The sequence below is a fragment of the Kogia breviceps genome, chromosome 9 (assembly GCF_026419965.1).
Source record: "Kogia breviceps isolate mKogBre1 chromosome 9, mKogBre1 haplotype 1, whole genome shotgun sequence".
In the NCBI taxonomy this organism is placed as follows: domain Eukaryota; kingdom Metazoa; phylum Chordata; class Mammalia; order Artiodactyla; family Physeteridae; genus Kogia; species Kogia breviceps.
The window spans coordinates 75,393,513-75,419,619 of NC_081318.1; the positions used below are offsets into that span (position 1 = coordinate 75,393,513).

Genomic DNA, 26,107 nt, shown 5'->3' on the forward strand with positions numbered 1-26,107 from the left:
ACCAGGGCACAAACCCATGTCTCCTGCATCGGCAGGCGGATTCTCAACCACTGCGCCACCAGGGAAGCCCAGTTTAAGTCTTTTGAATTACATAGATCTCTTTCCTCCCTCATTTTCTTATAGCTAGTGAGTATACAAGAGTTTTTCTTGTGGCATAGAATTAATGTAATATGTTTCTACTAAAATCTTCCTCGGCCAAAATCCTATAGCTAGTTTTCAAGTAATCGGTGTTTCTATTTGTTTTCAAAACCAGCTCTTACTTGCCTTCTTAAAGGATTATCTAATTCCCTGGTTAGGTAAAATTGATATATTAGCAATTTTCTACCCAGAACATAAAAGTAACTATATTGAAGATAGTGCATTGTAGTTACACAGGACAGAAACCAGTGACACATGTTCTTTCCTAACTTTGTCATCAGTCATTTCAGGAAAACATCAACAATGGTTCTTATTTAGGAGGTTGTGTTAGAACATCTGTATGTATTAGAACGTTAGAGCTTCAAGCTCTAATATTCTATATTAGAATATTCCTGGGTCCTACCACCTAAAATACTGCTTTAAAGTAGTGTGTTTTAAGTTCTATGGTGAAAAGTTCCTGCATCGAACTACTCCTTAAGCCAATGTTTCTGAAGTGTTGGTTCTTACACTCATTTTAGTGCATAACAATATTTTCACTGGACCATACTGAAATGAGAAACAAGGAATGCTAAACATCTCACTTTTGACTTATAAACTGTTGTCCTTCCCTTCCATTCTACCCCTTTTGGGTGTTAAAATACTCTCCCCTTTCATTAAATAATGTTGACGGTAGATATTTATAATACAATGACCTGACAAAAGACAGAGTCGGCAACACCATGTAAATACCCACTTCAGCTTTTTTGAAATTTTACAGATCTGTGAAATTCAAAAACTCTGGGCACCTCTGCCTTTAAAACATTTAAAACAAGAAACATATTAGAAAGAGTAAGTGAGAGACATGGCACACTGGTACCATCTTCTAAGGTGCAGCAAATGTACTTATGCTCTAATTCAGGAAATATCTGAATGACTCTCCACTTCTCTATCTTCTCTAATAAGCCCCTTGCCTTGTTACCTCCCTCTCCCTCTGGTCCTGCGTGGTTTTCTATCTTATTCAATAGAATCAATTTAGGTTTTTTTGTTTGTTTTGTTTTGACTTGATTTCTAAGTATTGCTCTATGTACCCTCCCTCTTACTAACTTTCCAAAGCTACATTTTCTAAATAAGTTTCCCAAATCTAAATTATTTTACAAGTTCCTTAATTCTATATTTTCCCTTATTTACTTGAATTACTAAAGGCATTTTCTCTGCCTTGTTTTTTTTTTTTGTTTTCTTCTGTTTTTGTTTTTTTAAAAAAAGGTAACAGGGACTTCCCTGGTGGTCCAGTGGTTAGGACTCCTCACTTTCACTGCTGAGGGTGTGGGTTCAGTCCCTGGTTGGGGAACTAAGATCCCGCAAGCCATGCAGTAGGGCCAAAAAAACAAAGAAGGTAACATCTTCAACATAGAAAATGTAGAAAATGACAAAATCACACAGGAAAAAAATTAAAATAAACTATAATTCCACCAAGTAGACATAACTATTGTTAATATTCTGGTCATATTCAGTCAACACTGGAATCACACCATATATACTGTCATTAAGTACTCTTTTAAATCTGAATTCTTAAATATTTGCATAGTATACCCAAGGATTACCATAATTTACTTAACCAAGCTCTTGGCTAAAGTTTTTTTAACACGAAAAGTTTAAAAACCAGTATCTCTTACTTACTTCTTGGTACCAAATTAGAGCACAATAAAAATAACTACCTAGATAGATAGATAGATAAACAGACAGATAAAAAAACAAACAAAACAGAAACCAACCACAAGACCAAAACTGAAAGGTCATAATCGTTCCATTCTTTTAATTATATAGTATGATCCTTTTCTAATTAAATATTCTATTGAAATGTTATTCAGCTTTACCCACTTCATTGTGTTTTTTGTGACCTCGTTATGTTTTTAGGGAGCTTTCTGTATGTCGACTACGTGGAGCTTTATATTAACTTATTTAGCGTTTCAAGCAAATGATTAAACAAAACAAAAATAACTTAGATATGTAACAAACTAGCAATCCTAGATTCATATATTTCAATACTAAAAACATTTGAATTTTAATTTACCTTGAACAAATTTGACACAGTGATTGAAGAGAAACACTGGGCATATAAGTTAGGGCAGCATTGTAACACAACAAAAGGAATGTCAACACTTCAAACCTAAAGATAAACCAAAAGAATATTTACAAATCTTGAGAATTCTAAGAAATCAACTGTAATTAAGCAAGCATTGGGGAGGGATATTATGTTACAGAATAGACCTGTACAATATAATCACACCAATAAGAATACAATACTGAAAGGAAAAAGTAACAGTCATATGAAAATTATCTTAAAAATTCAATGTTCCGGATGACACCTGAAGCAAAGTGTAAGTGACAAATCGGGAAGATGTGCTTTTCTCTTGTATAAAAATGACTCAACATTTTAAAAATTGTTACATACAACTCATTAAACATTATTTATAAATCTACTGAAATAATTTCTTAAAAAATTAGCATGGTACAATAGGAGGTTATGTCTCCACAGTATACCTATTCTGTGCTGTCAGCATCTCCCTTTGGGGGTGAGGTCCACTGTACACAACTTTTGACAAGCCATGCTGGGATAGGGCACTCTCGGTCAGAGCCATGGACCCAATGCTGGAAGGCTAAAGAAAAGACATATGAATAAAGAAAAAACCATTCTGTTGAAGATGTGGTATTTAGAATATATACACCAGTAAGAATGATTGCCATGAACATCATACATCTTGGAAATATTCAGACTGCCTACTAAGTATTCTGCTCAAAGATTTAACAAATAATAAAAAACAAACCACAAATAGAAATACAAAATACTTTAACTTTAAAAATTCTACCCCAGAAATACATAATCGCCACACATAAAAAATCTAATCTTATCTGTCAGGAGAAGGGGAGAATATTTCAAGATGAATACTTTTAATAGATCTTTTACAATCAGGTTTTAGTTTAATGATTTTGATTGCCCATTTTTACTTTGGGAATAGCCAATACTTTGTGTGGTGTTTTATACTTTTTAAGGCACTAATAAACTGATCAAATTTTTTGTCTCAATAACCAGACCCTAATTTATAGCAACTTCAAATCTTAGGATCAATAAACTTACTTTGACAAAAATGTCACTTACCTCATGATATACAGATGGTTTGGATAAAGATGGAATCGTAAAACTCAATACTTTGCTATGTCCCTGTTTGTCAACTATTTCCTACAAAAGTGAAAGAAAATATGTTACAATATTTATTTTTTACACATAAATTTAAAAGCTGAATTTAAACTGTTAGTCTAAAAAAAAAAAAAAAGACCTGAGAAGAAAGGAATTTTAAATTCAGCTAAAATCTTAAACTACGATAATCGATTATTCACAAATACTAGGAGTTAGCCTTCTCCTTAAAATATAAGTCACATAGTTTTAAGGATGAAATACAGATGTAGTGTGGTAATAATCATTGATTTTTTTTCTCATGTAAAAAGTTATTCTTTCTAAATCAATTAACATAGTTATGAAATACATTATGAAATGACTCTTAAATTTTTTTTCCCACTTTAAAAAGTACAAACCTTAAGTATATATCTAGAATATTGTACTATTTAATATACAAACACTATTAGTAATGCAAACTATATATTTTAAATCAATGGTGTGAAGTCTGGAGACAGTCCAGATTTTACAGAATTATTATTGCTAGCTATTAGACTAGATCTTTTCTCCCAAACTTTCTGTGAAGGTCACAACAGACAATTTATAGACAGTGGATTTTAAGTTTAAAAAATTTAAAACTCAACACTGATATTTTCAGATACCTCCATAAAATTATTTAAATGGACTGATTTTTTGTCTCCAATCAATCAAAAAATGTATATTTACATAATTGTATGTATGCCCATATAGCCTTCAACCTCCATAAAGTTATTTTTGGGAGAATGAGCTATGAGTCATTTGATGTATTAAAAACAAATATTAGCTTTACTAAAATGAAAAATAGTTGCCATTATGTATTCATTTTTGTTGAAAGGGTTATATGCTTGGTTCTTGTCAAAAAACATTTTGTTAACTACATTAAATACAAACCAAATTGTAAACCCCTAGGAGAAGAGCTTCAATGCATCCACTGCTATGCACATTTCTGCTGGCTGAGACGGCAAGGTAGCACCAAATCAGTTCTGGAAGAAACTGCAGTGTAAATCGAAGCAACTGCTCCTCTCCACTGCGATAGAATTCAAAGAGCTGGTGACAGACAGGCTCTAGCAACTGGAAGAAAGACAAAATATTCATCCAAGGACTGGACTGTATCTGAATAACACTGATATATGAAATATAAAAGGTTTTCCCTGATTGGTAATTACTGAAATATACAAATGTTTCCATTTTTTGGAAGCACAAAACTATTCACAGCTAAGCTATTCAGTAGTGAACTCTAGTGGAAGGCCAAACTACAAACTAAATGTATACTGAAGCACTTTATAAACTCGAAAACATTCTATAACTCAAAGGTAGTATTGTTATTAAAACCATATCTTTAAAAATTCCTAAAATAGATAGGTTGTGAGAAGTTTCTTCCTGAATATCCTTGCTTCCAGATAAAATATGTCAATATAAATGTTTGGCTACAGGGTTGGAGAAATTGAAATGGGAGTCCTAGGGAGTTACTGTCTCATTGCCTTCCTGAGTTATAACTAGGCAGCAACGGACAGCAATGACCAGTATGTGGAGGGAGAAGCTGAATAATATAAAGCCATTAGGTCTAGTTTCTTACTGTAACCATGGTTAATTCCCCTGGATGATCTAAACGTTGCTATCATTTTACTTTAAAGTTGATTTGGACTTACTGATAGCCTTTTTTGCCCCCCACCACACTCCCCCAGTTACCCAGTTAACAGAGCTGACTGTATCTTTATAACAGACATTTTAAAAAAAAATCAGAAAGTCAAGATAAGAGACTCTTATAGGTAAGTATTATCTTAAAGCATACATAATCATCACACACAAGTCATTAACGAATATGTCAGAGCTACTTTTCAAACAAGCAGGCTACTATTATTTTCAGTGAACGGGAGTTCATTCACTTCACTAACTTAGGCAATAGATTGACGTCAATTTACGAAACAGATTTTCTACTACCAATAATTGGAACGAACAGGAACTAAAGTGGATGTTTTGATTTCAAAAAAGGTCAATATGTAAAGCAAACCAGGTACAATTAAAGTCAGTATTATAGAAAAAGTTATACTTTAATAAATATTGACTAAATAAAACTGGTCTTTCCTATTGAAAAACTATCTTCTGACAGTTAAGGAACATTTTTCCACTCTCAGAATGGTCATCAGAGTGCAACAGGTGTCCACTGTGGCATGGCAAAGGCAACAGGAAACTGGAGGGTCAGAGGCAAAGTAACCCCATTCACAGATAGCAAGAAAAGTTTTTAGGGTAGGAATTTGGAAGAATGGAGAGGGGGATGGTGGAAGAAAGACTGGTAGGGGAATGTTTAGCTTTCAGTGTGGAGTTTTAAATTTTTCTTTGTGGACCAGTGTCGATAAACTTGTATTGTGGTGTAATATCGCTCATCTCTAAATAGCAGGGAAAGCTTTGATTAAATCAATCAATATAGTCTAAAAATTATTTGCAAACTTGTGAAACTTTATGCTGAAAATTTATTCAATAGGCTGCATGAACACATAATCAATTTTAATCAAAACACTCCAAAAGGCCTTTTAAACTGGTTTAAAGTCTAAAATTAAATGGAGTTTTGGTTATGAAAGCATAACCAAATGAAGACAGATTCAAAAGGGATGTAGAAGTTATATATTGCAATGAGATTAGATGAAATTATGCATATCAAACCACTAGAGGTAAATACCAGTATCTGCAGGGTTTTACAGCTTGCAGAGTACGTTCACATATATGAACCCATTTAATTCCCACAATATTATATGGTACAATGTCATTACCCTCATGTATACTTTCAACATAACGAAATTGAGACAAAGAAGCTATCAGTTGAAACCAAAAAAATCACACAGCTCACGAAAGTCAGACTGAAGCCAAGGCTTTCTAACTCCTTTATAAACATACCTGAAAAACGTCAGAAAAGAATAAAACAATATACAATGTGGGAAACACAAGCAGTGTTTGACTTATCTAACCTGAATATATTTGAGACAAGCAATGGAGCATTAGAACATGCTGTATTCCTAGTGTCTTGCTTGAACTTTTGAATTATTTTCTCATATAAACATTGTTATACTTGGTGGGTAGGTTTCATAATACTGTTAAGAGAGAACTGCACCTCAAGTATATTTTGATGTGTTAAATGGCCTTTTTATGGTTTAATCATCATGTACCTTCTTTCCATTCTAAAATACATTCTGAATTCTAAAACAGAGTTACAAATGAACTTTTACAACAATCTATTCATAAGTAAGAAGCTGTATCTTAAGAGAGAATTTTAATGGTAATAGAAATGTATCATAAAAATGCCTTTAAATGACTAAAGCAGGGATAGAAGATGGAAAAGAGCTAAGTTTGGGTAAATTCACAAGAGAATCTTCCAAACCTTTTTTGCATGGAACAATTACTGAGAATACAGGTAGGAAACAGATACAGAAAAGTTGGAGGGCACTACTCTTCAGGTGCCAGGAGCCAATGAACTGACCTCCTCTCAGTCTGGGATTGCTATGCCTAGAACACCAAAAAGATTTTATGTGGCTTTTTCAAAAAAAACAGCTGGTTTCATAACAGACTTGAGCATTGTTATCCTCTAATCGTATGCCTATCTTAGTCAATTAAAAGCACTGGTTAAGGAAATTTCATTGTATCCATAAACTGCCTCTTTACAGTTTCTTGAGCCTGCCACACATACCTGCCTCAGGGCCTTTGTAAACCTCTTGCCTCAGTTTTATTTTCTTCCTCTAATTCATTCAGACCTTAATTCAACCATCACCTCCTCAGTCCCAACACATACTTCCCCTACTCTGCTTTATGTATCTTCAGTTTTATCACTGACATTTTATTATACATTTAGGTATTTGTTTAATGTTTCTTTCACCTACCAGAATACAAGTTCTAATCGATAAGAAAAAGAATTTGTTCTATTTTGTTCACTGCGGCATTTCTAAGGATTTCTGGCACACTATATGTGTTCAATAAATATTTATCAAATGAATTTAACTGAATAATGAAAAAGTACTACTTGTAAAATCTAAATACCAAATTTCCCAGTCTTCAAATAACAGCAGAATCAACGTTCCAAATTTCAAAAATGCCAAAAGACAACGACATCAACTTTTGGGGACTATCTCCACTTTAAGACGCAAAATGTTCTAAAGAGCAAAAGGAAGGTTATGATGTCAAAGTAGACACTGCTATATTTTAGAAGCACTTCTAAGTACATTTTTAAAGACTGAGTTGTCTTTTTAAGAATACAGAATACACACTGTCTTTACCACATTCATCAGGCTAAAAACATAAAACAAACTTACATGCAAAACCTCCTAAACCAGTGCTTCTGAAAGTGTGGTCCATGGACTGAAGACCATCTACAAACTGTTAACAGTCCTCAACAATATAAATACAGAAATTGACAGGAAATATTTTAAAACTTTTATAGCAACTTGATATGGCTGCAATAACCAAAAGGGTGATCAGCAGACTTATTGAACAGAGTATGGATCAGTTAGGGGTTATCAAATTTATGTGGTACCTCGCATGTGATGTGAGTTGCATACTTGTCATACACATTAGGTACACATATTGGTCTGTGAGAGATTGGAAAAAATTTTTAAACTGGTACTTCACCACAAATAGTTTGAGATATACTGCTCTGAGCCATTAGAGCTCACTGTCATCTGAATGAAAGAAATGCTATGAACCAAACTAGCCTATCAGAAATTTACCTCTACCCAAAGCAGCCTGGTTAAAACACACTTCATTAGAGAAATAATTTTTAAGTCTTTCAAAATACTGAGCAGTAAATGATAAATAAGACTTAATTTGTTAAAAAAAAATAATAAAGCACACAGCTATACTTGCTCCATTTGGTAAAATAATTCTCAAATAAACATGGAAAACTTAAGACAGCTTCTATCCAAATACTTCAAAAACTAAAACCCTTCAAGAAAACAAGCTACTATACAAATTAAGAAGCTTTGGGGGCTTCCCTGGCGGCACAGTGGTTTAGAGTCCGCCTGCCGATGAAGGGGACATGGGTTCGTCCCCCGGTCCGGGAAGATCCCACATGCCGCGGAGCGGCTGGGCCCGTGAGCCATGGCCGCTGAGCCTGCGCGTCCGGAGCCTGTGCTCCGCAGCGGGAGAGGCCACAACATTGAGAGGCCCGCGTACCGGAAAAAAAAAAAAAAAGCTTTGGTAAGGAGGAAGGGACAAGCAAAATATGATTGCTCTATTTAGTTATTCCAGTTAAAAGTTTTTGTCTTCTCAATATAAACCCTAGTCTTTTTTTCAGCACCTAAAATTCATAATCTTTATAATCTTCTTTATGGAATAATCAGTAGAAGCTGGGTTATTCTAGACCCCCTCCAAAAGAGGTTACCTATTCAAATAACAAAAGACTCTAGTTTTGATAGTTTCATCCCAAAGGCATATAGGTCCACATAGGACTAGACGACAGGTGTAAGTTGTTTTACCCCTAGATAATAGGATTAGTGGTCTTAGAGCCTATCGTTTAACCTACCAAACTCAAGTGTAAAAAGAATGCATACCTCATACTCCTCCTTTCTACTCCACCTCCTTCCATTCCCACTGACACTGCCCTAGTTCAGGTTCTCAACAGCCCTCCTACACTGTTGTCACAGCCTCCTAGTCTTCTTGCTTTCATTTTTTCCATTCTCCAATCTCTCCTCCACACAGCCACCTTCCTAAAACAATCATCTGGTCAAGTCATCAGCGCAAAAAAAAGTCTAAACTGCTTATGATGGAATTCTAGGCCCGCCATGGTTACAACCTAAACCTATCTTTCCAGCTTCAGTTCCCAACAGTCTTTCATCTCTTATTAACTACTGCATTAGCCTATTTGCTTTTACCTGAATGCCATGCCTTTTGATTTTCCTCACTATTTCCATCCTTACCTATTATATTTCTACTATGAATGGTGGGATTTATAAGCACCAGAATCTGAAGTATAGATCATTTTGTCACCTTCGAACTAAATTCGCTATCTAAAAAAGAAAAGGAAATGGGGGGTGGGGTGGAGGGGCACGCAGAGAAAAGAAGAAAGGACTGGGAAAAACACCAGCAGGACCAAACTACTTGCTACTCCTCAAATTCCTCACATTTTCTCAGGCCTCCATATACTATCCCTACAGCTTGGAATGTCCTTTTACTTTCCACGCCTGGAAAACATGTGCAAATCCATCTAGACTCAGTTAGGCATTGCCTTGAAAGCATGTATTTACATATTTCCTCCCTTTCCTCTTACGGGATAAAGACCATGTGCTACTCATCTTTGATTTTCTGTTGCCTAGCACTGCAGCTGGCTCATAATGGGCACACAAATATTTGCTGAATGAATAAAGTGACCCAGACTTTCCAAGGCTATCTCCAGCAAGATAGATAGATAGATAGATAGATAGATAGAGAGAGAGATAGAGAGATACCTACATACATAATGCATAGATGAGCAGGAACATGTTCAGAGGTGGCTATGGAATATGGTAATAATTCTATTTCTTGGCCTGGGTGATGGTACACTGGAGCTCATTTTATTATAATTTTTTTTATTCTGCCATTTTTCTGCACATAAAGTATTCTTCTCTTATCCCTCTATCCACTTCTCAAAAGTAATCAGCTAAACACTCCAGAATATATATTACAATTCTTTAAACTATACTTCTCTTACCCTTTTTAATATATGTGTTATTTTTCACAGTAACAAAGTTAAAAAATCAATCAAATGAGTAACACTAGCACAATAAACTGTTACAGTACTTACCTCACTTTGTGGCTCCTGGATAACTTTATAGAGAGATGAAACTAAAGAACTCTTGTCTTTCAAATTTGTAGCATAATTTGGTAAAGATGTTTCTGGTAGTGTCTAAACAAATTTTAAAAAATACATTTTATTTTTATGAAATGTCCAGAATAGACAAATCCAAATACAGAAAGCAGATTAGTTGTTGCCAGAGATTGGGCGACGGGGAATTGGGAGAAGGAGGAATTAGGAGTGACTAACCAGGTATGGAGTTTCTTTTGGAGGTGATGGAAATGTCATGGGATTAGATGCTTGTGTTAGTGGCACAACATTGTAAAACCACTAAAAACCACTGTATTTTCATCTTAAAAGAGTGAATTTTTCATTATGTGAATTATATCTCAACAAAAAAGATTGTAAAAATAAAATAAAAGATATATTTAATCCTCAACATCAACAGGGACATAAATTAACATCAGTACTTCATCTTTGATCACAGTTTGGGGTTAGAAATAAGAATACAAATAATTTGTAAAGCCGGAGATACATTTTTTGTAGCATTATACAGGTTACCAATCTTATTAGCAGTATTTTATCCTGTTTCTTAATAAACATGTTATATAAGGATCTAATGCTTCAAACCTTAAAGCCACAGATCATCTATCAAAGTACCTGCTGAGTTACATGTTGTGACTGTTCTACTTTACAGAATTGGGGGGAAATTTTTTACTTCTCAGAACTGGAGAAAAAGATAGCCACACTACCAACAAACTAGTGTTCTTAATGCCATTTAAAATATCAGCAACTAATGACAAAGCCACCCTTTCAGAAAGGACACTATGACCAGAGAGGAATGGGAAGAGATAAAACTCCAGTAGTAAGTCAGATGGTTTAGGATAAAAGTAGTAGGGAAATCTGAAGAAAAACAAAAAACAAAAACCCACTTCATCATAACAAATCATAAAAACCTATCCTTCTAGAGTATACCCCTTCCTTAACAACTTCTGTCTCCCAAGTCATTATTTTTTTCCCATGAAAATTATTTCTATCTATCAACCAATTAATCAACAACGTTAATCCTGCAGTAGATATAATGTCTCAAGGTACTGCTAACAGTCATTCCAAGATATACACTATTTCTTACATGTCCCACATCCTAGTATTTCATGATTTAAAATGGGTTATGGTTAGTGTATATAGGTGCGTGTGTGCATAAATAGACATAGAAAATTAAACAGCATTAATTTTTATAATAAGGACATTTGGTTCATTTTTACCCTACTGTGAACTCCTTGAGGGCAAGAACTATCTTATCTCTCCATCCACAGCATTCAGCACAAAGCCTCGTACTCAAATCTTTGCTGAAGACATTTATATAGATGAACAAAATAAGAAATAAATACTGTCACTGTTTACTCTTCAGTAGATTCTTTAAAAATAGGTCACATTTCACCTTAGGATATATAAGTGAAGAGCTTCTTTTTTTAATTTATTAAGATAGTTTTGTTTACCAGAATGGTAAGTAAATGTGAACTATCTGGGAACCTTCCACAATTCTTCCTGGGCGATGGGGTAGGGGTGGGGGAAGCGGGGAGTTTCACTGCGGCTGCTTACACAAAGAGGAGATTAGGGCTTTCTTCAGTATTTCAGAAGGATGTAGCAAAAGATCTCCAGGCAACATTCCATTTCCATTATTTGATCAAGAGTAACCTAATATTGATGGAATTTATATAAAACGGAATAATAGTCAAATAAACAACAGACTTCCAATCACCTGAATGATAACGAACCTAAGTATACATGTAAAACACATTAATATGTGTATGTATGTGCACACGTGCACACATGTGTCTAAACATAAAATTTTAAACCAAGTGAATTGAAAAATAAATCTTAAAAAATGATTAGTGAATAGAAAGATTATTACATACACTATCTAGGCTAAAACTGGAAGAGTCATTAAAAATGTGAACTACAATTTTCAGTTTATGTACCAATTAACCCTCATGAGGTAAAATATTTTCTGTGAAACAGCCAAAAACAAAAGGACAGCTCTTTTCTGAAAAAACAAGTTCTAGAAAATATCCTGGGCCTAGGCTACTACTGCTAAATGAGAGGAAGGATCTCCTAAAAATTAGTGTAGTGAACTATTATATTTTATCACAATTCTGTCATTATTTCATTTTGTGAATGTGGGAAAAGTTAGTTTTGTCTATAGAAGGAGAGAAAATACAATTGCTGTGTTTATGAACAGTGCTTTGAAAACCTTAAGATCTAAAAGAGCCTATGTATTTAATACCATGACAGTAAACCTTTAAATTTTCTTACACTGTACTAGTTCAAAGGTACTTGCCTTCGTAAATACCAGCTATGCTTTCTAACTTTTCAGAAGGCAGAACTGGAGACAAAAGAAGTTATAATGGGAAATTATGGTAGGAAATTAGTCTTGGCAAAATTTGAAGAAGACAGATGCTTCATACTAAAGTATCATTTGGCAGATGGCTTTTATAAAATGTAAGGAAGTGATATGGGTTGGGTGGAAGAGAATTAATGAAGATGGACAGATGGGTGGAGAACCAATAAATAAAACAATTCTGACCAACAACATTACACATAAGACTAGATTTTGAGTCACATATTATGATTCAGTGACTACCAAAAAATCAAAAATCTGGCGGATAAATCTACATATAACATTAAGAAACACAATACAATCTGAAAGATAATATTTTACAAATAAATATTTGTAAAGACAGAGATTGAACTAACTATTCATGAAACCTTAAAATAATGAAGTCTGAGTCTAATTCTCTTTGTTGGTATACTAAGAGAATATTAATAAGGGCCCATAGCTAGAGTAAATACTCGTTTCCCAAAGGCAAAAAAGAAAGAAGAAAAAAAAATTGCACAAAGCAAACTGCATTGTCTTTGTGCATTTGAGAGAATGTTGAGTGAGGTTATGAGGTTGGGAGTTCAGACTGTACCCATGGAACAGTGCACAGCTAAAATCATCTTCAAAGACCACCTATTTCAGTTTTTCTGGTGAGGATACTGAGACCCAAAGAAGTTATGGATTTGTCCAACATCGTAAAACCACCTAGAGGAAAAATTATGATTAGACCAAAGGGTGTCTGACTTCTCAGCCCCATGTACTCTGTACCACTTACTTTATTAATCATGATGACCTTGGCCTTATTAGCTCCACAGTTATTAGATTAAACAATGAAGCAGAGGCATAGATAGATAGATGATAGATAGATAGATAATCCCTAAACTTTATTTCTTAAATATTTTCACCAAAACATATAATTAACATCACAAATCATTTCAAAAGACAAGATATTCAATTTTAAAAGTATACTTGGGGGCTTCCCTGGTGGCGCAGTGGTTGAGAATCCGCCTGCCGATGCAGGGGATACGGGTTCGTGCCCCGGTCCGGGAAGATCCCACATGCCGCGGAGCGGCTGGGCCCGTGAGCCATGGCCGCTGAGCCTGCGCGTCCGGAGCCTGTGCTCCGCAACGGGAGAGGCCACAACAGTGAGAGGCCCGCATACCACAAAAAAAAAAAAAAAAAAATATATATATATATATATATATACTTGAGAGATTTGTTCTCATGCACTTTCCTGTCTTCTATCACTTTTACTATGCTGCTGATTTTGTCTGGTAACCTTAATCTCTTCATCAAATATAAAGAGAGCTGAATTCAACACACATTAAGACTCAAAATAATTTTCAGTAATGCCTACCAAATTAACCAAGGAATAGGAAATATCTTCCCTTATACTTGACAATAATTTAAATCATTTGTTATGTCAAATTGATTGAAAATTTAATTTTGGCGGGTTAGGGGAAAGTTAAATAACCTTTTATTTCATGGGGCCTAGGCTTTTACTCCCCTCCTCTCAAGGAAAAGTTTCCTTCCCAGGAAGGGAAAGAAATAAACAAAAAGATGGGAAGGGAAGATAATTAGTCATGATTTTCAGTTATTTGCCTTAATAGTTGATCCTCCCCTAAGCCCCACATCCTTTATCGAGCCCTCTTGACACTACTTCCATAGTAAAGAATGGCTAACTGGCTCTATTTGCTTTTGCAAATTTTACTTCATCATTAATATAAGAATGCCCTAGAAGTGGTATTCAACTGTTAAACTTGACAATTTTAATCAACTTGCCAAAGACAATTTTAATCAACTTGCCAAAAACAAAAATCATGGTAATGAACCATATTAAACACTCTTGAAGCAGGGAAAATGCTTAAAAACACAAAGACAACATATGTAAGAAAAAAAGGCACACACCAGATTTAATCAATCTATTAAAATATGTATACTATATACAGTGCCCTTTTATAAGTGCATGTATAACTACATCACTTTATGATGAGTTACGGGATCCATAGAAAGATATTCAATTCATGACTATAAAAGCTGAGAAAATGAAAACCTTTGTCATTCATCAGGATGAGATAACAACGGGCAAGGCCAGCTACAAAATTAACAGGTAACATTGCTTCTCTCGAGGACATACTGCAGCTAAAAAGTGTCATAACAGCCTCCATTTTTGAATGACTACTGTATTCTTACTCAGTGAGAAGCCTTGTAATCTAAAATCATAGATATCAAGAACTTTGCCATTTAAACATGTATCTGTTAAGAATGAAACATCCCACTCTTGGCGGGAGGATCTAAGTCACCTAGACACAGAGGAGCAGGCTTCAGATAATAGGTTTCTGAACCGAACATTCCACACAGATGTTAACTTTGTAGTTCCCAAGACAACATGACCCTGGGTCCACTTCACAGTCCAGGCAAGATTTTAACCCCATTATACATAGCTCTGCTCTGTTTTGAGTCTATCAAAATACTGTTTCATTTAAATTTCACCTTTCCTGAAAATCCTATAACAATTTTATTTTTTCCTTTGTTTGGTGAGATGCCTACAGGGTACCTATTGTATAGTCTCCCTCACTGAAACAAGCCAATAAGTCTGACTTTTGTCCAAGGCCTTGGGCTAACTTGGCTGGACAAAAAATGACAATTTCAGCCCAAACCCTTCCTTCTTATGGTTCATGATCAGGAAGCTCACATAATTATGTGTAACAACAAGACCCAGAGGACAAAAAGAAGTTAGTTAACTGGTTAAAGGAACACTATTTTAACTATCATAAAGAAGAGTTCATGAGACAAGAAAACAGAGTTTTATTTTTCTTCATCAACTAACCAAAAGTTATATACCCTTATACAGGCACTGGGTTAGCCAACTAGAGAAAGATGCACTGATAGAAAGTTGGGCAAATATCTTCCCATCTTCTCCTCATTGTTGATCTGCCCGCTTCCAGTGCCCCCCAGATTGGGAGAAACATTTCAACAGTGAATCTTTCACGGTGGTTGGAGAGAGCGACATCAACTTTCAGAGACTTTAACCATTCTTTGTGGTGTTGCCATAAAAGGGAGAAAACAAACTAAACTACTTGGTGAAAAAAGGAGTCAATTTCCTAGGAAATATTACTATGTGTAAACAATTCCCTAATAAGATTTTTTTGAACATTCTTTTGCTTTCACAGATGTTTAGCTTTTTAGTCATTAAAAAAAAAAAATGTCACTGGAATTTAAACCCCAGACACAACTTCTTTGGAATATAACTATTATATTAAAACAGTAAATATTACCTTAAACTCTGACAACCATTCCTCCACAACCCCTTTCTCTGAAGTGAACATCTTTCCACATCTGTTCTAAACCTTCAACCTGAAAATTAACATAGAAAATTGTTAAAATTTTGAATATATTTTCTTTATAGTCAGATTACCAAGAATAGAAGTAATCCTATAAAATTTAGCTACTTTGTTACTTGTGAAATTAAAGCAGTTTCAAACATAAATTACTGGGTTCATTTCAAAACCAATGTGCACAAACAAGCATTAAAATGCAACAATTTTGACAAAAGTATAAATATCATATAACATGATGAAATTGGCTCTGCAATTTTTCATTCAGCGTTTAGCAATACCAGCTGCAAAACACACTGGACATTTTTCCCTAGTTTCAATTAAATAATTCCAAATAGATAATGCATCTTAAGAAAACTGTAGAGGGACTTCCCTCGTGCCGCAGTGGTTGAGAATCTGCTTGCCAATGCAGGGGACACGGGTTCGATCCCTGGTCCAGGAAGATCCCACATACCGCGGAGCGACTAAGCCCTTGTGCCACAACTACCGCGTGCTGCACTACTGAAGCTCCCGCGCCTAGAGCTCCTGCTCTGCAATGAGAGAAGCCACCACAATGAGAAGCCTGCGCACCGCAATGAAGAGTAGCCCCCACTCGTCGCAACCAGAGAAAGCCTGCACGCAGCAGCGAAGACCCAATACAGCCAAAAATACATAAATTCATTTAAAAAAAAAGAAAACTGCGAAAAACATTTTAAAACTGAAAATATAAAAAGACGTGCATCCAAAACTAACTTTATAGAAAGCATTAATTTAATTTGCTTATATTTCAGTTCTTTACTACAGTAACAATCTATCTAGGTAAGCCACTTGGTTCCCTGAAAGCTTAATATTCATAAAACAGAAGTAAAAGTGGTAATATCCAAGATAATGACCTTAGTCTTAACAATAGTTATTCATAAGATTGAAATTTACTTAAGTATAAATAAGAAAAAAGGAAGCTAAAGGAAATGCAAAACAAATTTATCTCAAGCAAAACTTTTGCCAAAGTACAATGTAGTTTTCTTCACCCATCCATCTATAGGAGAATGAACTTAAAAACTGTTTCCTGAGGGGAAACTTTATTAGCTCTAGCTGAATTCCCTAACCTCCTAAGTCAGGCACAAACCCTGCATTAGCCTTCTTAATTTTAATCAGCATTATCATGTAGTAGAAACCGGGACAGAATTGACAGAAACTAAATCCTGATTCTATTCTTACTTATTGTATAACCTTGGGCAGGTTATTTGCCTTACTTTTTTCATTCACGAAATAGGGATAACCACAGTACCTACTTTCAATAGATTATTGTGAGAATTAAATGAAAAAAATGTAAATAAAAGCACTTATTACAGTACCTTGCAATAAAAATGTTATTATTATGCAATATTGTTATCAAAGAATATCAACTTGTATACCCTCTGCTCAGCTGTCTATCAAAGTATACAGATACTTCTTAATGAACAACACAGGTTCTTGCAAAGAATACATTCTAATGTTTCTGTTGTCTAATTTCCATTTTTAAAAAATGGTTAAGAAAAATACATGTATTCACTAATTCATTTATTCATACATAAAGAATTACTTGAGAGATATGCATTTTATTTTTTCAGGATAAAAAATAGCCCTTTTTTATTCTAAATTTTATCCTTGGATCCAGCCAGACTATTAGAAAACCACATATTTGTACCATATTATTGATTTTATAGAACTGTCCATTCAAATAAACTGGGCTTTGGAATTATGCCCAAAATGTTACTGAAAACCCTGCTAGATCACGTTCTTCCCTTTAAAATCCAAAGAAGGAGAAAAATCACATCTTCATTTTTCCATACCAGGAAAAACTCTCCTTTAGAGTACCTGGTTTACTTTTTCTTTTTTTTTTTTAAATTGTAGTAACTGATTTTTCAAAATTTATTTATTTTTATTTTTGGCTGCGCTGGGTCTTCGTTGCTGTGCACCGGCTTTCTCTAGTTGCGGTGTGCGGGCTTCTCATGGCGGTGGCTTCTCTTGTTGCGGAGCATGGGCTCTAAGAGCGCAGGCTTCAGTAGTTGTGGCACGTGGGCTCTGTAGTTGTGGCTCACAGGCTCTAGAGCGCAGGCTCGGTAGTTGTGGCGCACGGGCTCAGTTAATCCGCAGCACGTGGGATCTTCCTGGACCACGTCTCAAAGCCATGTCCCCTGCATTGGCAGGTGGATTCTTAACCACTGTGCCACCAGGGAAGTCCTGGTTTGCTTTTATATTATGGATACTGTGAATCTCATTACAGATTCTCTTTGCTTTGATTTTAACAAAATGGGAGTCAAAGTTTCTGCCCTAACTCTGTAAGCAGGCCAGGATTAATTTTATTTATCATTTTATACTATACACTTACCCTTATTTTCTTTCTACCTAGATCTACTTATTTTTATCCTATTATACATGTTTGTGAAGCAAAATGAAGCAAGGTAAATATAAATGCACATGAGTTATCTTTCGTATTTATCCACTGTTTATCTAGTAAATTGGGACAGAAAGCAATCACAAATAGAACGACACCACATCAAGTTACAGAGAATTGGGGAGGTAAAATTTTTACAAAAATTCAAAATAATTCTCCAGTTAAAATTAATTTTTAAAAGGTTAAAAGGAATCAAGAGGCATAGGCAAACGGATCAAGAATAGTCAAAGCAATCTTGAAGAACAACAGAGTTGGAGGACTTGGATTTCTAAATATCAAGGCTTACTATAAAACTTACCAAAACCATAGTAATTAAGCCAGTGTGGTATTACCATAAGGTATTATCATATTATCATCATATTATCATTACCAAAACAGAAAATGGAACAGTTTAGAGTGACCAGAAACAGACCAACACATACATTATCACCTGATTTATGAACAAAGTGACACTGTAATTCAGTAGGGAAAGGGTAGTCTTTATAAAAAAATGGAACTAGTTCAGCTGGACAGCTACATGGGGTACAGGGTGGGGAGAGAACCATAACCTATAGCTCATGCCATATGGAAAAGTCAGTTGCAGCTGGATCACAGATCTAATTTTTAAAAGTAAAACAAACATTTTAGGAGAAAACATAAGAGACTACCTTCATAACCTTGGGGTAGGCAAAAATTTTTAAATAAGAAGCACAAAAGCACTAATCATAAAGGGGTTTTTATAAATTGGATTCATTAAAAGTAAGAACTTCTGTCTGCCAACAAATGAATGGATAAGAAAATGTGCTACACATACACACACACAATGGAATATTATTCAGCCTTAAAAAGAAGAGAATCCTGCCATTTGCAACAACATGGATGAACCTGGGGGACCTTACGCTAAGTTAAATAAGCCAGACAAACACTGCAAGATCTCACTTGTACATGGAATCTAAAAAAGTCAAACTCATGGTAACAGACAGTAAAATGGTAGTTTCCAGGGGGGTGGGGGAAATGGGGAGATGTTGGCCAAAGGGTACAAACTGTCAGTTATAAGATGATTAAGTTCTGGTACCCTAATGTGCAGCATGGTAACCATAGTTAGTAATAATGTATACTTGAAATTTGCTAAGAGAATAGATCTTAAGTGTTCTCACCCACACACACACAAAAATGGTAACTATGTGAGGTGATAGATTTGTTAATTAGCTTGATTGTCGTATATCAAAACACCACGTACACCTTAAATATATATAATTTTTATTTGCCAATCATGCCTCAATAAAGCTGGGGGTGGGAGGGGAAGAGAATTTCTATTCATCAAAAGATACTACTGTGAGGGCTTCCCTGGTGGCGCAGTGGTTGAGAGTCCGCCTGCCGATGCAGGGGACACAGGTTCGTGCCCCGGTCCGGGAAGATCCCACATGCCGCGGAGCAGCTGGGCCCGTGGGCCATGGCTGCTGAGCATGCGTGTCCAGAGCCTGTGCTCCGCAACGGTGAAAAAAAAAAAAAAAAAAAAAAAGATACTACTGTGAGAATGAAAAGGCAAAACCAAAGACTGGGAGAAGATACTTACAATTGACATACTTGACTAAAGTCCCATATCCAGAACATATAAAGAACTCATAAATTATTAAGAAAAATGCAGAAAATTCAATAGGAAAAGCAAGCATGTCACTTATCCAAATGGAAACTTAATATAAAAGGTGCTTAAATTTGTTAGTCATCAGGGAAATATCACACACACACACACACACACACACACACACACACACACTTACAAGTATGGCTAGAATGAAAGAGATAGTACCAAGTGCTGAAAAAGATATGAAGCAACCAGAATATTTATACACAGCTAGCACGGATGTAAATTAGTACAGTGTCTCGGAAAACACTTTGGCACTATCCTCTAACTGAACACACGCATATTCTAACAACCCCACACATAAAAATATACCTTACAAGGACTTTCCTGGTGGCCCGGTGGTTAAGAACCCATCTGTCAATGTAGAGGACACGGGTTCGAGCCCTGGTCCAGGAAGATCCCACATGCCGAGGAGCAATAAGCCCGTGCACCACAACTACTGAGCCTGCACTCTAAAGCCTGGGAGCCACAACTACAGAGCCCACGTGCCACAACTAATGAAGCCCATGAGCCTAGAGCCCATGCTCCACAACAAAGAGAAGCCACTGCAATGAAAAGTAGCCCCGGCTTGCTGCAACTAGAGAAAACCCACACGCAGCAACGAAGACCCAACACAGCTGAAAATAAATTAATTTTAAATATATATATATATATACCTTACAGAAATGTGAATATATGTCTCTGAAAGATATGTTCAGGAACATTCACAGCAGCAGTTTTTGTAAATAGTCAAAAACTAGAAAGACACCAAGTGTCCATCAAGAGTAGGATGGATAAATTATAGTATATCATACATGGAGTTCTACACAACAATAAGCAAACTATAAATACATCAATGTCACAATATTAGGAAAAGGAAGGCAAACAAGAGTACTGCTATACAATTGCATTTATATCAACTTCCAGAACAGGCAAAATTAATTAATTTTGTTAAAAATCAGAAGAGTGGTTGCTCTTGAGGCAGTTAATTCTTGGGTTCTGGTAATATTATGTTTCCTGATCTAAGTGTTGGTTACACAGGTGTGTTCATTTAGTGAAAATTCATCAAGCTGAACACTTATGTTTTGTGCAGTTTTCTGTGTATATATTATACATTAGTAACACCAGACAGCTCCAGGCCTCTTATCATTCACTTGGTAGAGATCAAATGGGAGCTCTCAATTGCATAACTGAGTTCACATGAATACTCAGTAAAATTGTCCCTCTCCATACTTCTTTGCCTTCCTCTGCAACTTCTTTGCCTTCCTCTGCAAAGGTCAAAAGGGAGACCTCAAAACAGCACCCCCCAGAAACTTCCACAGCCTCACCACCACTACCTGCCTCCACCAGGACTAAAGTCATTTTCCCTTCCCCCCTGTTGATGTCAGGAACCACAAGAAACTACAGCTCCCAGGTTACACTCAGCCCTTGCACACGGATCTTCATAACTCTTTGAGGGCCCTCCATTTTAGCTTCATCTCCTATTCCACCCTAATTCTGGAAGGAAGTTCTCTTTCACTGTGCCTTCTGGAATTGACAATCTGTTACCAGCAAAATCTTCTATAACTTCAACAGTTCTCTCACTGTCACTTTCTTCTTGTTCTAACAAGAAAACTGGCTCTTCTCTGAAGACATTGCTTTCCCTGCAATCTTCTCAAAGAGGACTGTTTTTCCTCTCATAACCCTGGAAGAAACCACTGGCCCTAGAGGTAATATTACCATTTCAGATCATTCTCCCTCTCTCCCCTCGAACCATCCACCCAACGCTGTTCCAAAACTCATGAAGCTGTCATCTATCATTCAATCCCTCCCTTTCATTTCTAGATGATTTTAGCTCTGGCTCACTGTCATGCATTGAAACTACTCTTCCTTCTCACTCCCTGAACTCTTAATTCCTAAAAATCTCCTACAACAATACTGTCTTCTTCCCTGCCTCAGAAACTCAATCCTATGATCATAAACTAGACCAAACATTTACACTTTTAAATATTGCCAACCTGAAAGAACACCCAATGGTCAAAGTTGGAACAATTTGAGCAACAGAACAAATAAGCTAGTAGTGAATTATTACCCAAATTATAAAATAAATATACATGAGTCCATATTGATATAAATAAATGACTAAATAAATAAATATTAGAGAATAAGAGATAAATCTTTTTTTCAGAAGAATTCCAAATAATATATATAGGTATTTCCCCCTCTAGGAGGAGTTTAGTCTCTGCCGCCTCCCCAGTGAGAATAGGCTGGACATAATGATTTCCTTCCAAAGAAGAGAGTATGGAAAGAGGAAAACAGTAACTTTATAGTGGAGAAATCTGATAAACACTGCCTTGATCAAGTTTAACATCACCCATGATGTCATGTGAATATCGTGTACCCTTGATATGAAGAGAAGGGCACCTTACCTCTAAAAAGCCATAAACCCAGTATAATCATGACACAAACATTAGAAGAAACTCAATTTGAGGGATGTTTTACAAAATATCTGACCTATACTCCTCAAAACTAAAAGGTCATGAAAAATTAAAAATGCTAAGAGACTTGCAGACCAGAGAGACTAAGGTGACATAACAACTAAATGCAATATGGTCTCCTGGATTGGATCCTAGAAAAGAAAAGAGATAATAATAAAAAAAAAAAGTCTGAAATTCAGGTAATAGCAAAGTAATAGTAATGACAAATGTACAATGGTAATATAAGATGACATTAGGAGAAACTGAAACTGGGGTATACAGGAATTCTCTGTACTATCTTTGAAATTTTTCTATAAATCTAAAATTGTTTAAAACATTATTGAGGCTCTGATGTATTTCTGTTCTAGGATCCAATCCAATTGACATTTACTGTGTTCAAAAACAAAACAAAATTTAAAAGCACAAAAACACATGAGCACATATTTCATTAGTCATCACTTATCATGTAACCACTGTCTACTCATAAATGGGAGTGAAAAAGACAAAAGTCCAAGTATTATTATGAAAATAGTTATGAGCTTGCAGACACCATGAAAGGGCCTTCAGGACCCCGAGAGGTCTCAAGATGATACTTGGAGAACCGTTACCCTAGTGCTTGTCATTACCCACTCTGATCACCCCTCTTATCTCTTCGGCACACATTTTTACGTACTCAGATCCCAAAACGTTTTGACCATACCTGAATCTAATGTCACCTTCCAACCTTCTCCTTTCGCTCCTTACCCATTTCAAATTCTTTAGTCAATTATAATCACCATTTTGAATATGCTCCCTCAACTCCTTTGCTCTTACTAGTTTTACTCCTTCAGCAAAAATGTAGTTTTGGTAAAATCCAACTCTCCACCTAGTCCATGTGAGCACCCATGCAGCTGAACAAGGTGGAGAAAACAACTAAAACAGCACCTAAAACTCATGACCAAGAACCTGACTCGAGCTCTTACTGCTGCCTGGCAATCATGCAGTGTCCTCCTCCCCATAGTCCATTCACTTTGCTACTGTCCTATTTAATTGTTTCGTGCATTCTACCTGATCCTCAAAACCCCAAAACCATCTCCCCATTCCTAATCTCAGCTGATGATTTTCATTCCTACTTCACTGACCAATCAGAAGAGAACTTCCACAAACTCCCAAATGTCTACCAATCTTAAAGCATCTGTATCTTTATAACTATAAATGAACTGTCCATGATCCTATCTGCAGCCAATCCTTTGAATTACACACAACCATCCTTTCTTGTCTACCTAAAGAAATTGCTCCAACAAGTCTCCTTCTCTCCCTAATTAAATTTCTCCCTCTCTACTAACTCACTCCCCCTAAAAAACTCTCAACCTTATTTCCTCTTCAGCTATTTTCATATTTCTCTGCTTCTGTTTTACACTCAAACTTCTCAAGAGTTGTATGCTCGTTTTTAATTCCTACCTCCTCTCACCACATTTTTTTTTAGTTTTTAGAAATCAACTTTGAGGTATAATTTATACACAATAAAATGTACACATTTTAAGTGTACAGTTCTATGCATACATCTTTTCCTGTCAATCCTTCAACCCCCTATCCCACCCAGCCAACTACTGATTTGATTTCTATCACTATAGATTACTTGAGCCTGTTCAAGAACTTCATATAAATGGAATCATACATTATGTATACTTGTGACTGGCTTCACTTTCTCAGCATAATGTTTTTGAGATTTATTCATGCTGTTGAGTGTAGCAATAGCTTATTCTTTTTTTATTGTATGAATATACCACAATATGTTTACCTACTCACCTGTTGATGGGAACATGGAGTACTTCCAGTTTGGAGCTATTATGAACCAAGCTGCTCTAAATATTCATGTGACAGACTATATTGTCTGAGGATGACCACAACATAGTCTTCTAAGATGACTTGGACACACCTTTCTTCAAGAAGTAGAATCAGGGCTTCCCTGGTGGCACAGTGGTTGGGAATCCGCCTGCCGATGCAGGGGACACGGGTTCGTGCCCTGGTCTGGGAAGATCCCACGTGCCGCGGAGCGGTTGGGCCCGTGAACCATGGCCGCTGAGCCAGTGCGTCCGGAGCCTGTGCTCTGCAGCGGGAGAGGCCACAGCAGTGAGAGGCCCGCGTACCGCAAAAAAAAAAAAAAAAAAAAGAAGTAGAATCAATGTAACCTCTCCTTGAATCTAGGCAAGCTTGTTACTATGGCTAGATCATATAAAGTGATATAGCTTCTACCTGATTCTCTGTTGGACCATCATTCTTCGAACCTATCCACTGTATTATGAAAATGCCCAAAGAGTAATATGGAAAGACCACATGTAGGTGTTCTCCAGTGACAATCCTCCTGAGTCCCAGCTAACAGTCAGTATCAACGAGCAGACTTGTGAGTGAGGGAGTCTTCAGATAATTCTAGCCCCCAGCTGTCAGATTACCCCTAGCCTTTGAATATTCTCAGCTGAGGCCACAGACATTGTGAAAGAGAAAAGTCATCTTCATGTGCCTTTTCTGAAATCCTGACCTACAGAATCCAAGAGCATACGAAAATGGCTTTAATTTACGCTATTAAATTTGGGATGTTTATGCAGCAATAGTAACTGGAACGATTTGTATACAAATCGTTAAGATTTGTTAAGAATCCACCCGCCAATGAAGGGGACACGGGTTCGAGCCCTGGTCCAGGAAGATCCCACACGCTGCGGAGCAACTAATCCCGTGCACCACAGCTACTGAGCCTGTGCTCTAGAGCCCGCGAGCCACAACTACTGAAGTCTGCGCACCCAGAGCCCGAGCTCCACAAGAGAAGCCACCGCAATCAGAAGCCCGTGCACCCCAACGAAGAGTAGCGTCCACTCACCGCAACTAGAGAAAGCCCGCGTGCAGCAATGAGGACCCAGAGCAGCCAAAAAAATAAAAATTAATTAATTAAAATTTTACCCATTCTAGTGAGTATATAGTGGCATTTCATCACTTCAATTTACATTTCTATGATGACTAATGTTGAATATCCTTTCATGCACCTATTCGTCATTCATATATCTTCGTTTCTGAAGTGTTTCTACAAGTTGTTTGCCCATTTTTAATCAGGTTATATGTCTTACTGAGTTTTAGGTGTTTTTAATATATTCTGGATTTACATTTGTTTTGCAAATATTTTCTCCTGGTTTGTGATGTGCCCCTTTATTTCCTTTATGGTATTTTTTTAATTTTTAAATTTTATTTCACTTTTTATACAACAGGTTCTTATTAGTTATCAATTTTATACACATCAGTGTATACATGTCAATCCCAATCTCCCAATTCATCACACCACCACCACCACCACCCTGACGCTTTCCCCACTTGATGTCCATACGTTTGTTCTCTACATCTGTGTCTCAATTTCTGCCCTGCAAACCGGTTCATCTGTACCATTTTTTTAGGTTCCACATATATGCGTTAATATACGGTATTTGTTTCTCTCTTTCTTACTTCACTCTGTAGGACAGTCTCTAGATCCAACCACGTCTCAACAAATGACCCAATTTCGTTCATTTTTATGGCTGAGTAATATTCCATTGTATATATGTACCAAAACTTCTTTATCCATTCGTCTGTCAATGGGCATTTAGGCTGCTTCCATGACCTGGCTATTGTAAATAGTGCTGCAATGAAATTGGGGTGCATGTGTCTCTTTGAATTATGGTCTTCTCTGGGTATATGCCCAGGAGTGGGATTGCTGAATCATATGGTAATGTTACTTTTAATTTTTTAAGGAACCTCCATACTGTTCTCCATAGTGGCTGTATCAATTTACATTCCCACCAACAGTGCAAGAGTGTTCCCTTTTCTCCAC

General features: G+C 36.2%; 1 protein-coding gene across 9 annotated transcripts in view; it reads right to left on the reverse strand.

The window, feature by feature from the left end:
- HYCC1 (hyccin PI4KA lipid kinase complex subunit 1) overlaps positions 1-26,107 on the reverse strand; it is a 95,031-nt gene that overhangs the window by 32,788 nt on the left and 36,136 nt on the right. For all 9 annotated transcript variants that reach the window (XR_010842260.1, XR_010842261.1, XR_010842259.1 and 6 more), the window contains exons 2-7: positions 15,741-15,819; positions 10,092-10,193; positions 4,220-4,399; positions 3,275-3,355; positions 2,659-2,774; positions 2,189-2,284 (exon numbers count right to left, since the gene is read on the reverse strand). Coding sequence is in view for 6 of the 9 variants with exons in the window: in XM_059074170.2 (XP_058930153.1) it covers positions 2,189-2,284; positions 2,659-2,774; positions 3,275-3,355; positions 4,220-4,399; positions 10,092-10,193; positions 15,741-15,791 (626 nt within the window). In the remaining 3 variants the exon portion in view is untranslated. The remainder of the gene's footprint in view (positions 1-2,188; positions 2,285-2,658; positions 2,775-3,274; positions 3,356-4,219; positions 4,400-10,091; positions 10,194-15,740; positions 15,820-26,107) is intronic.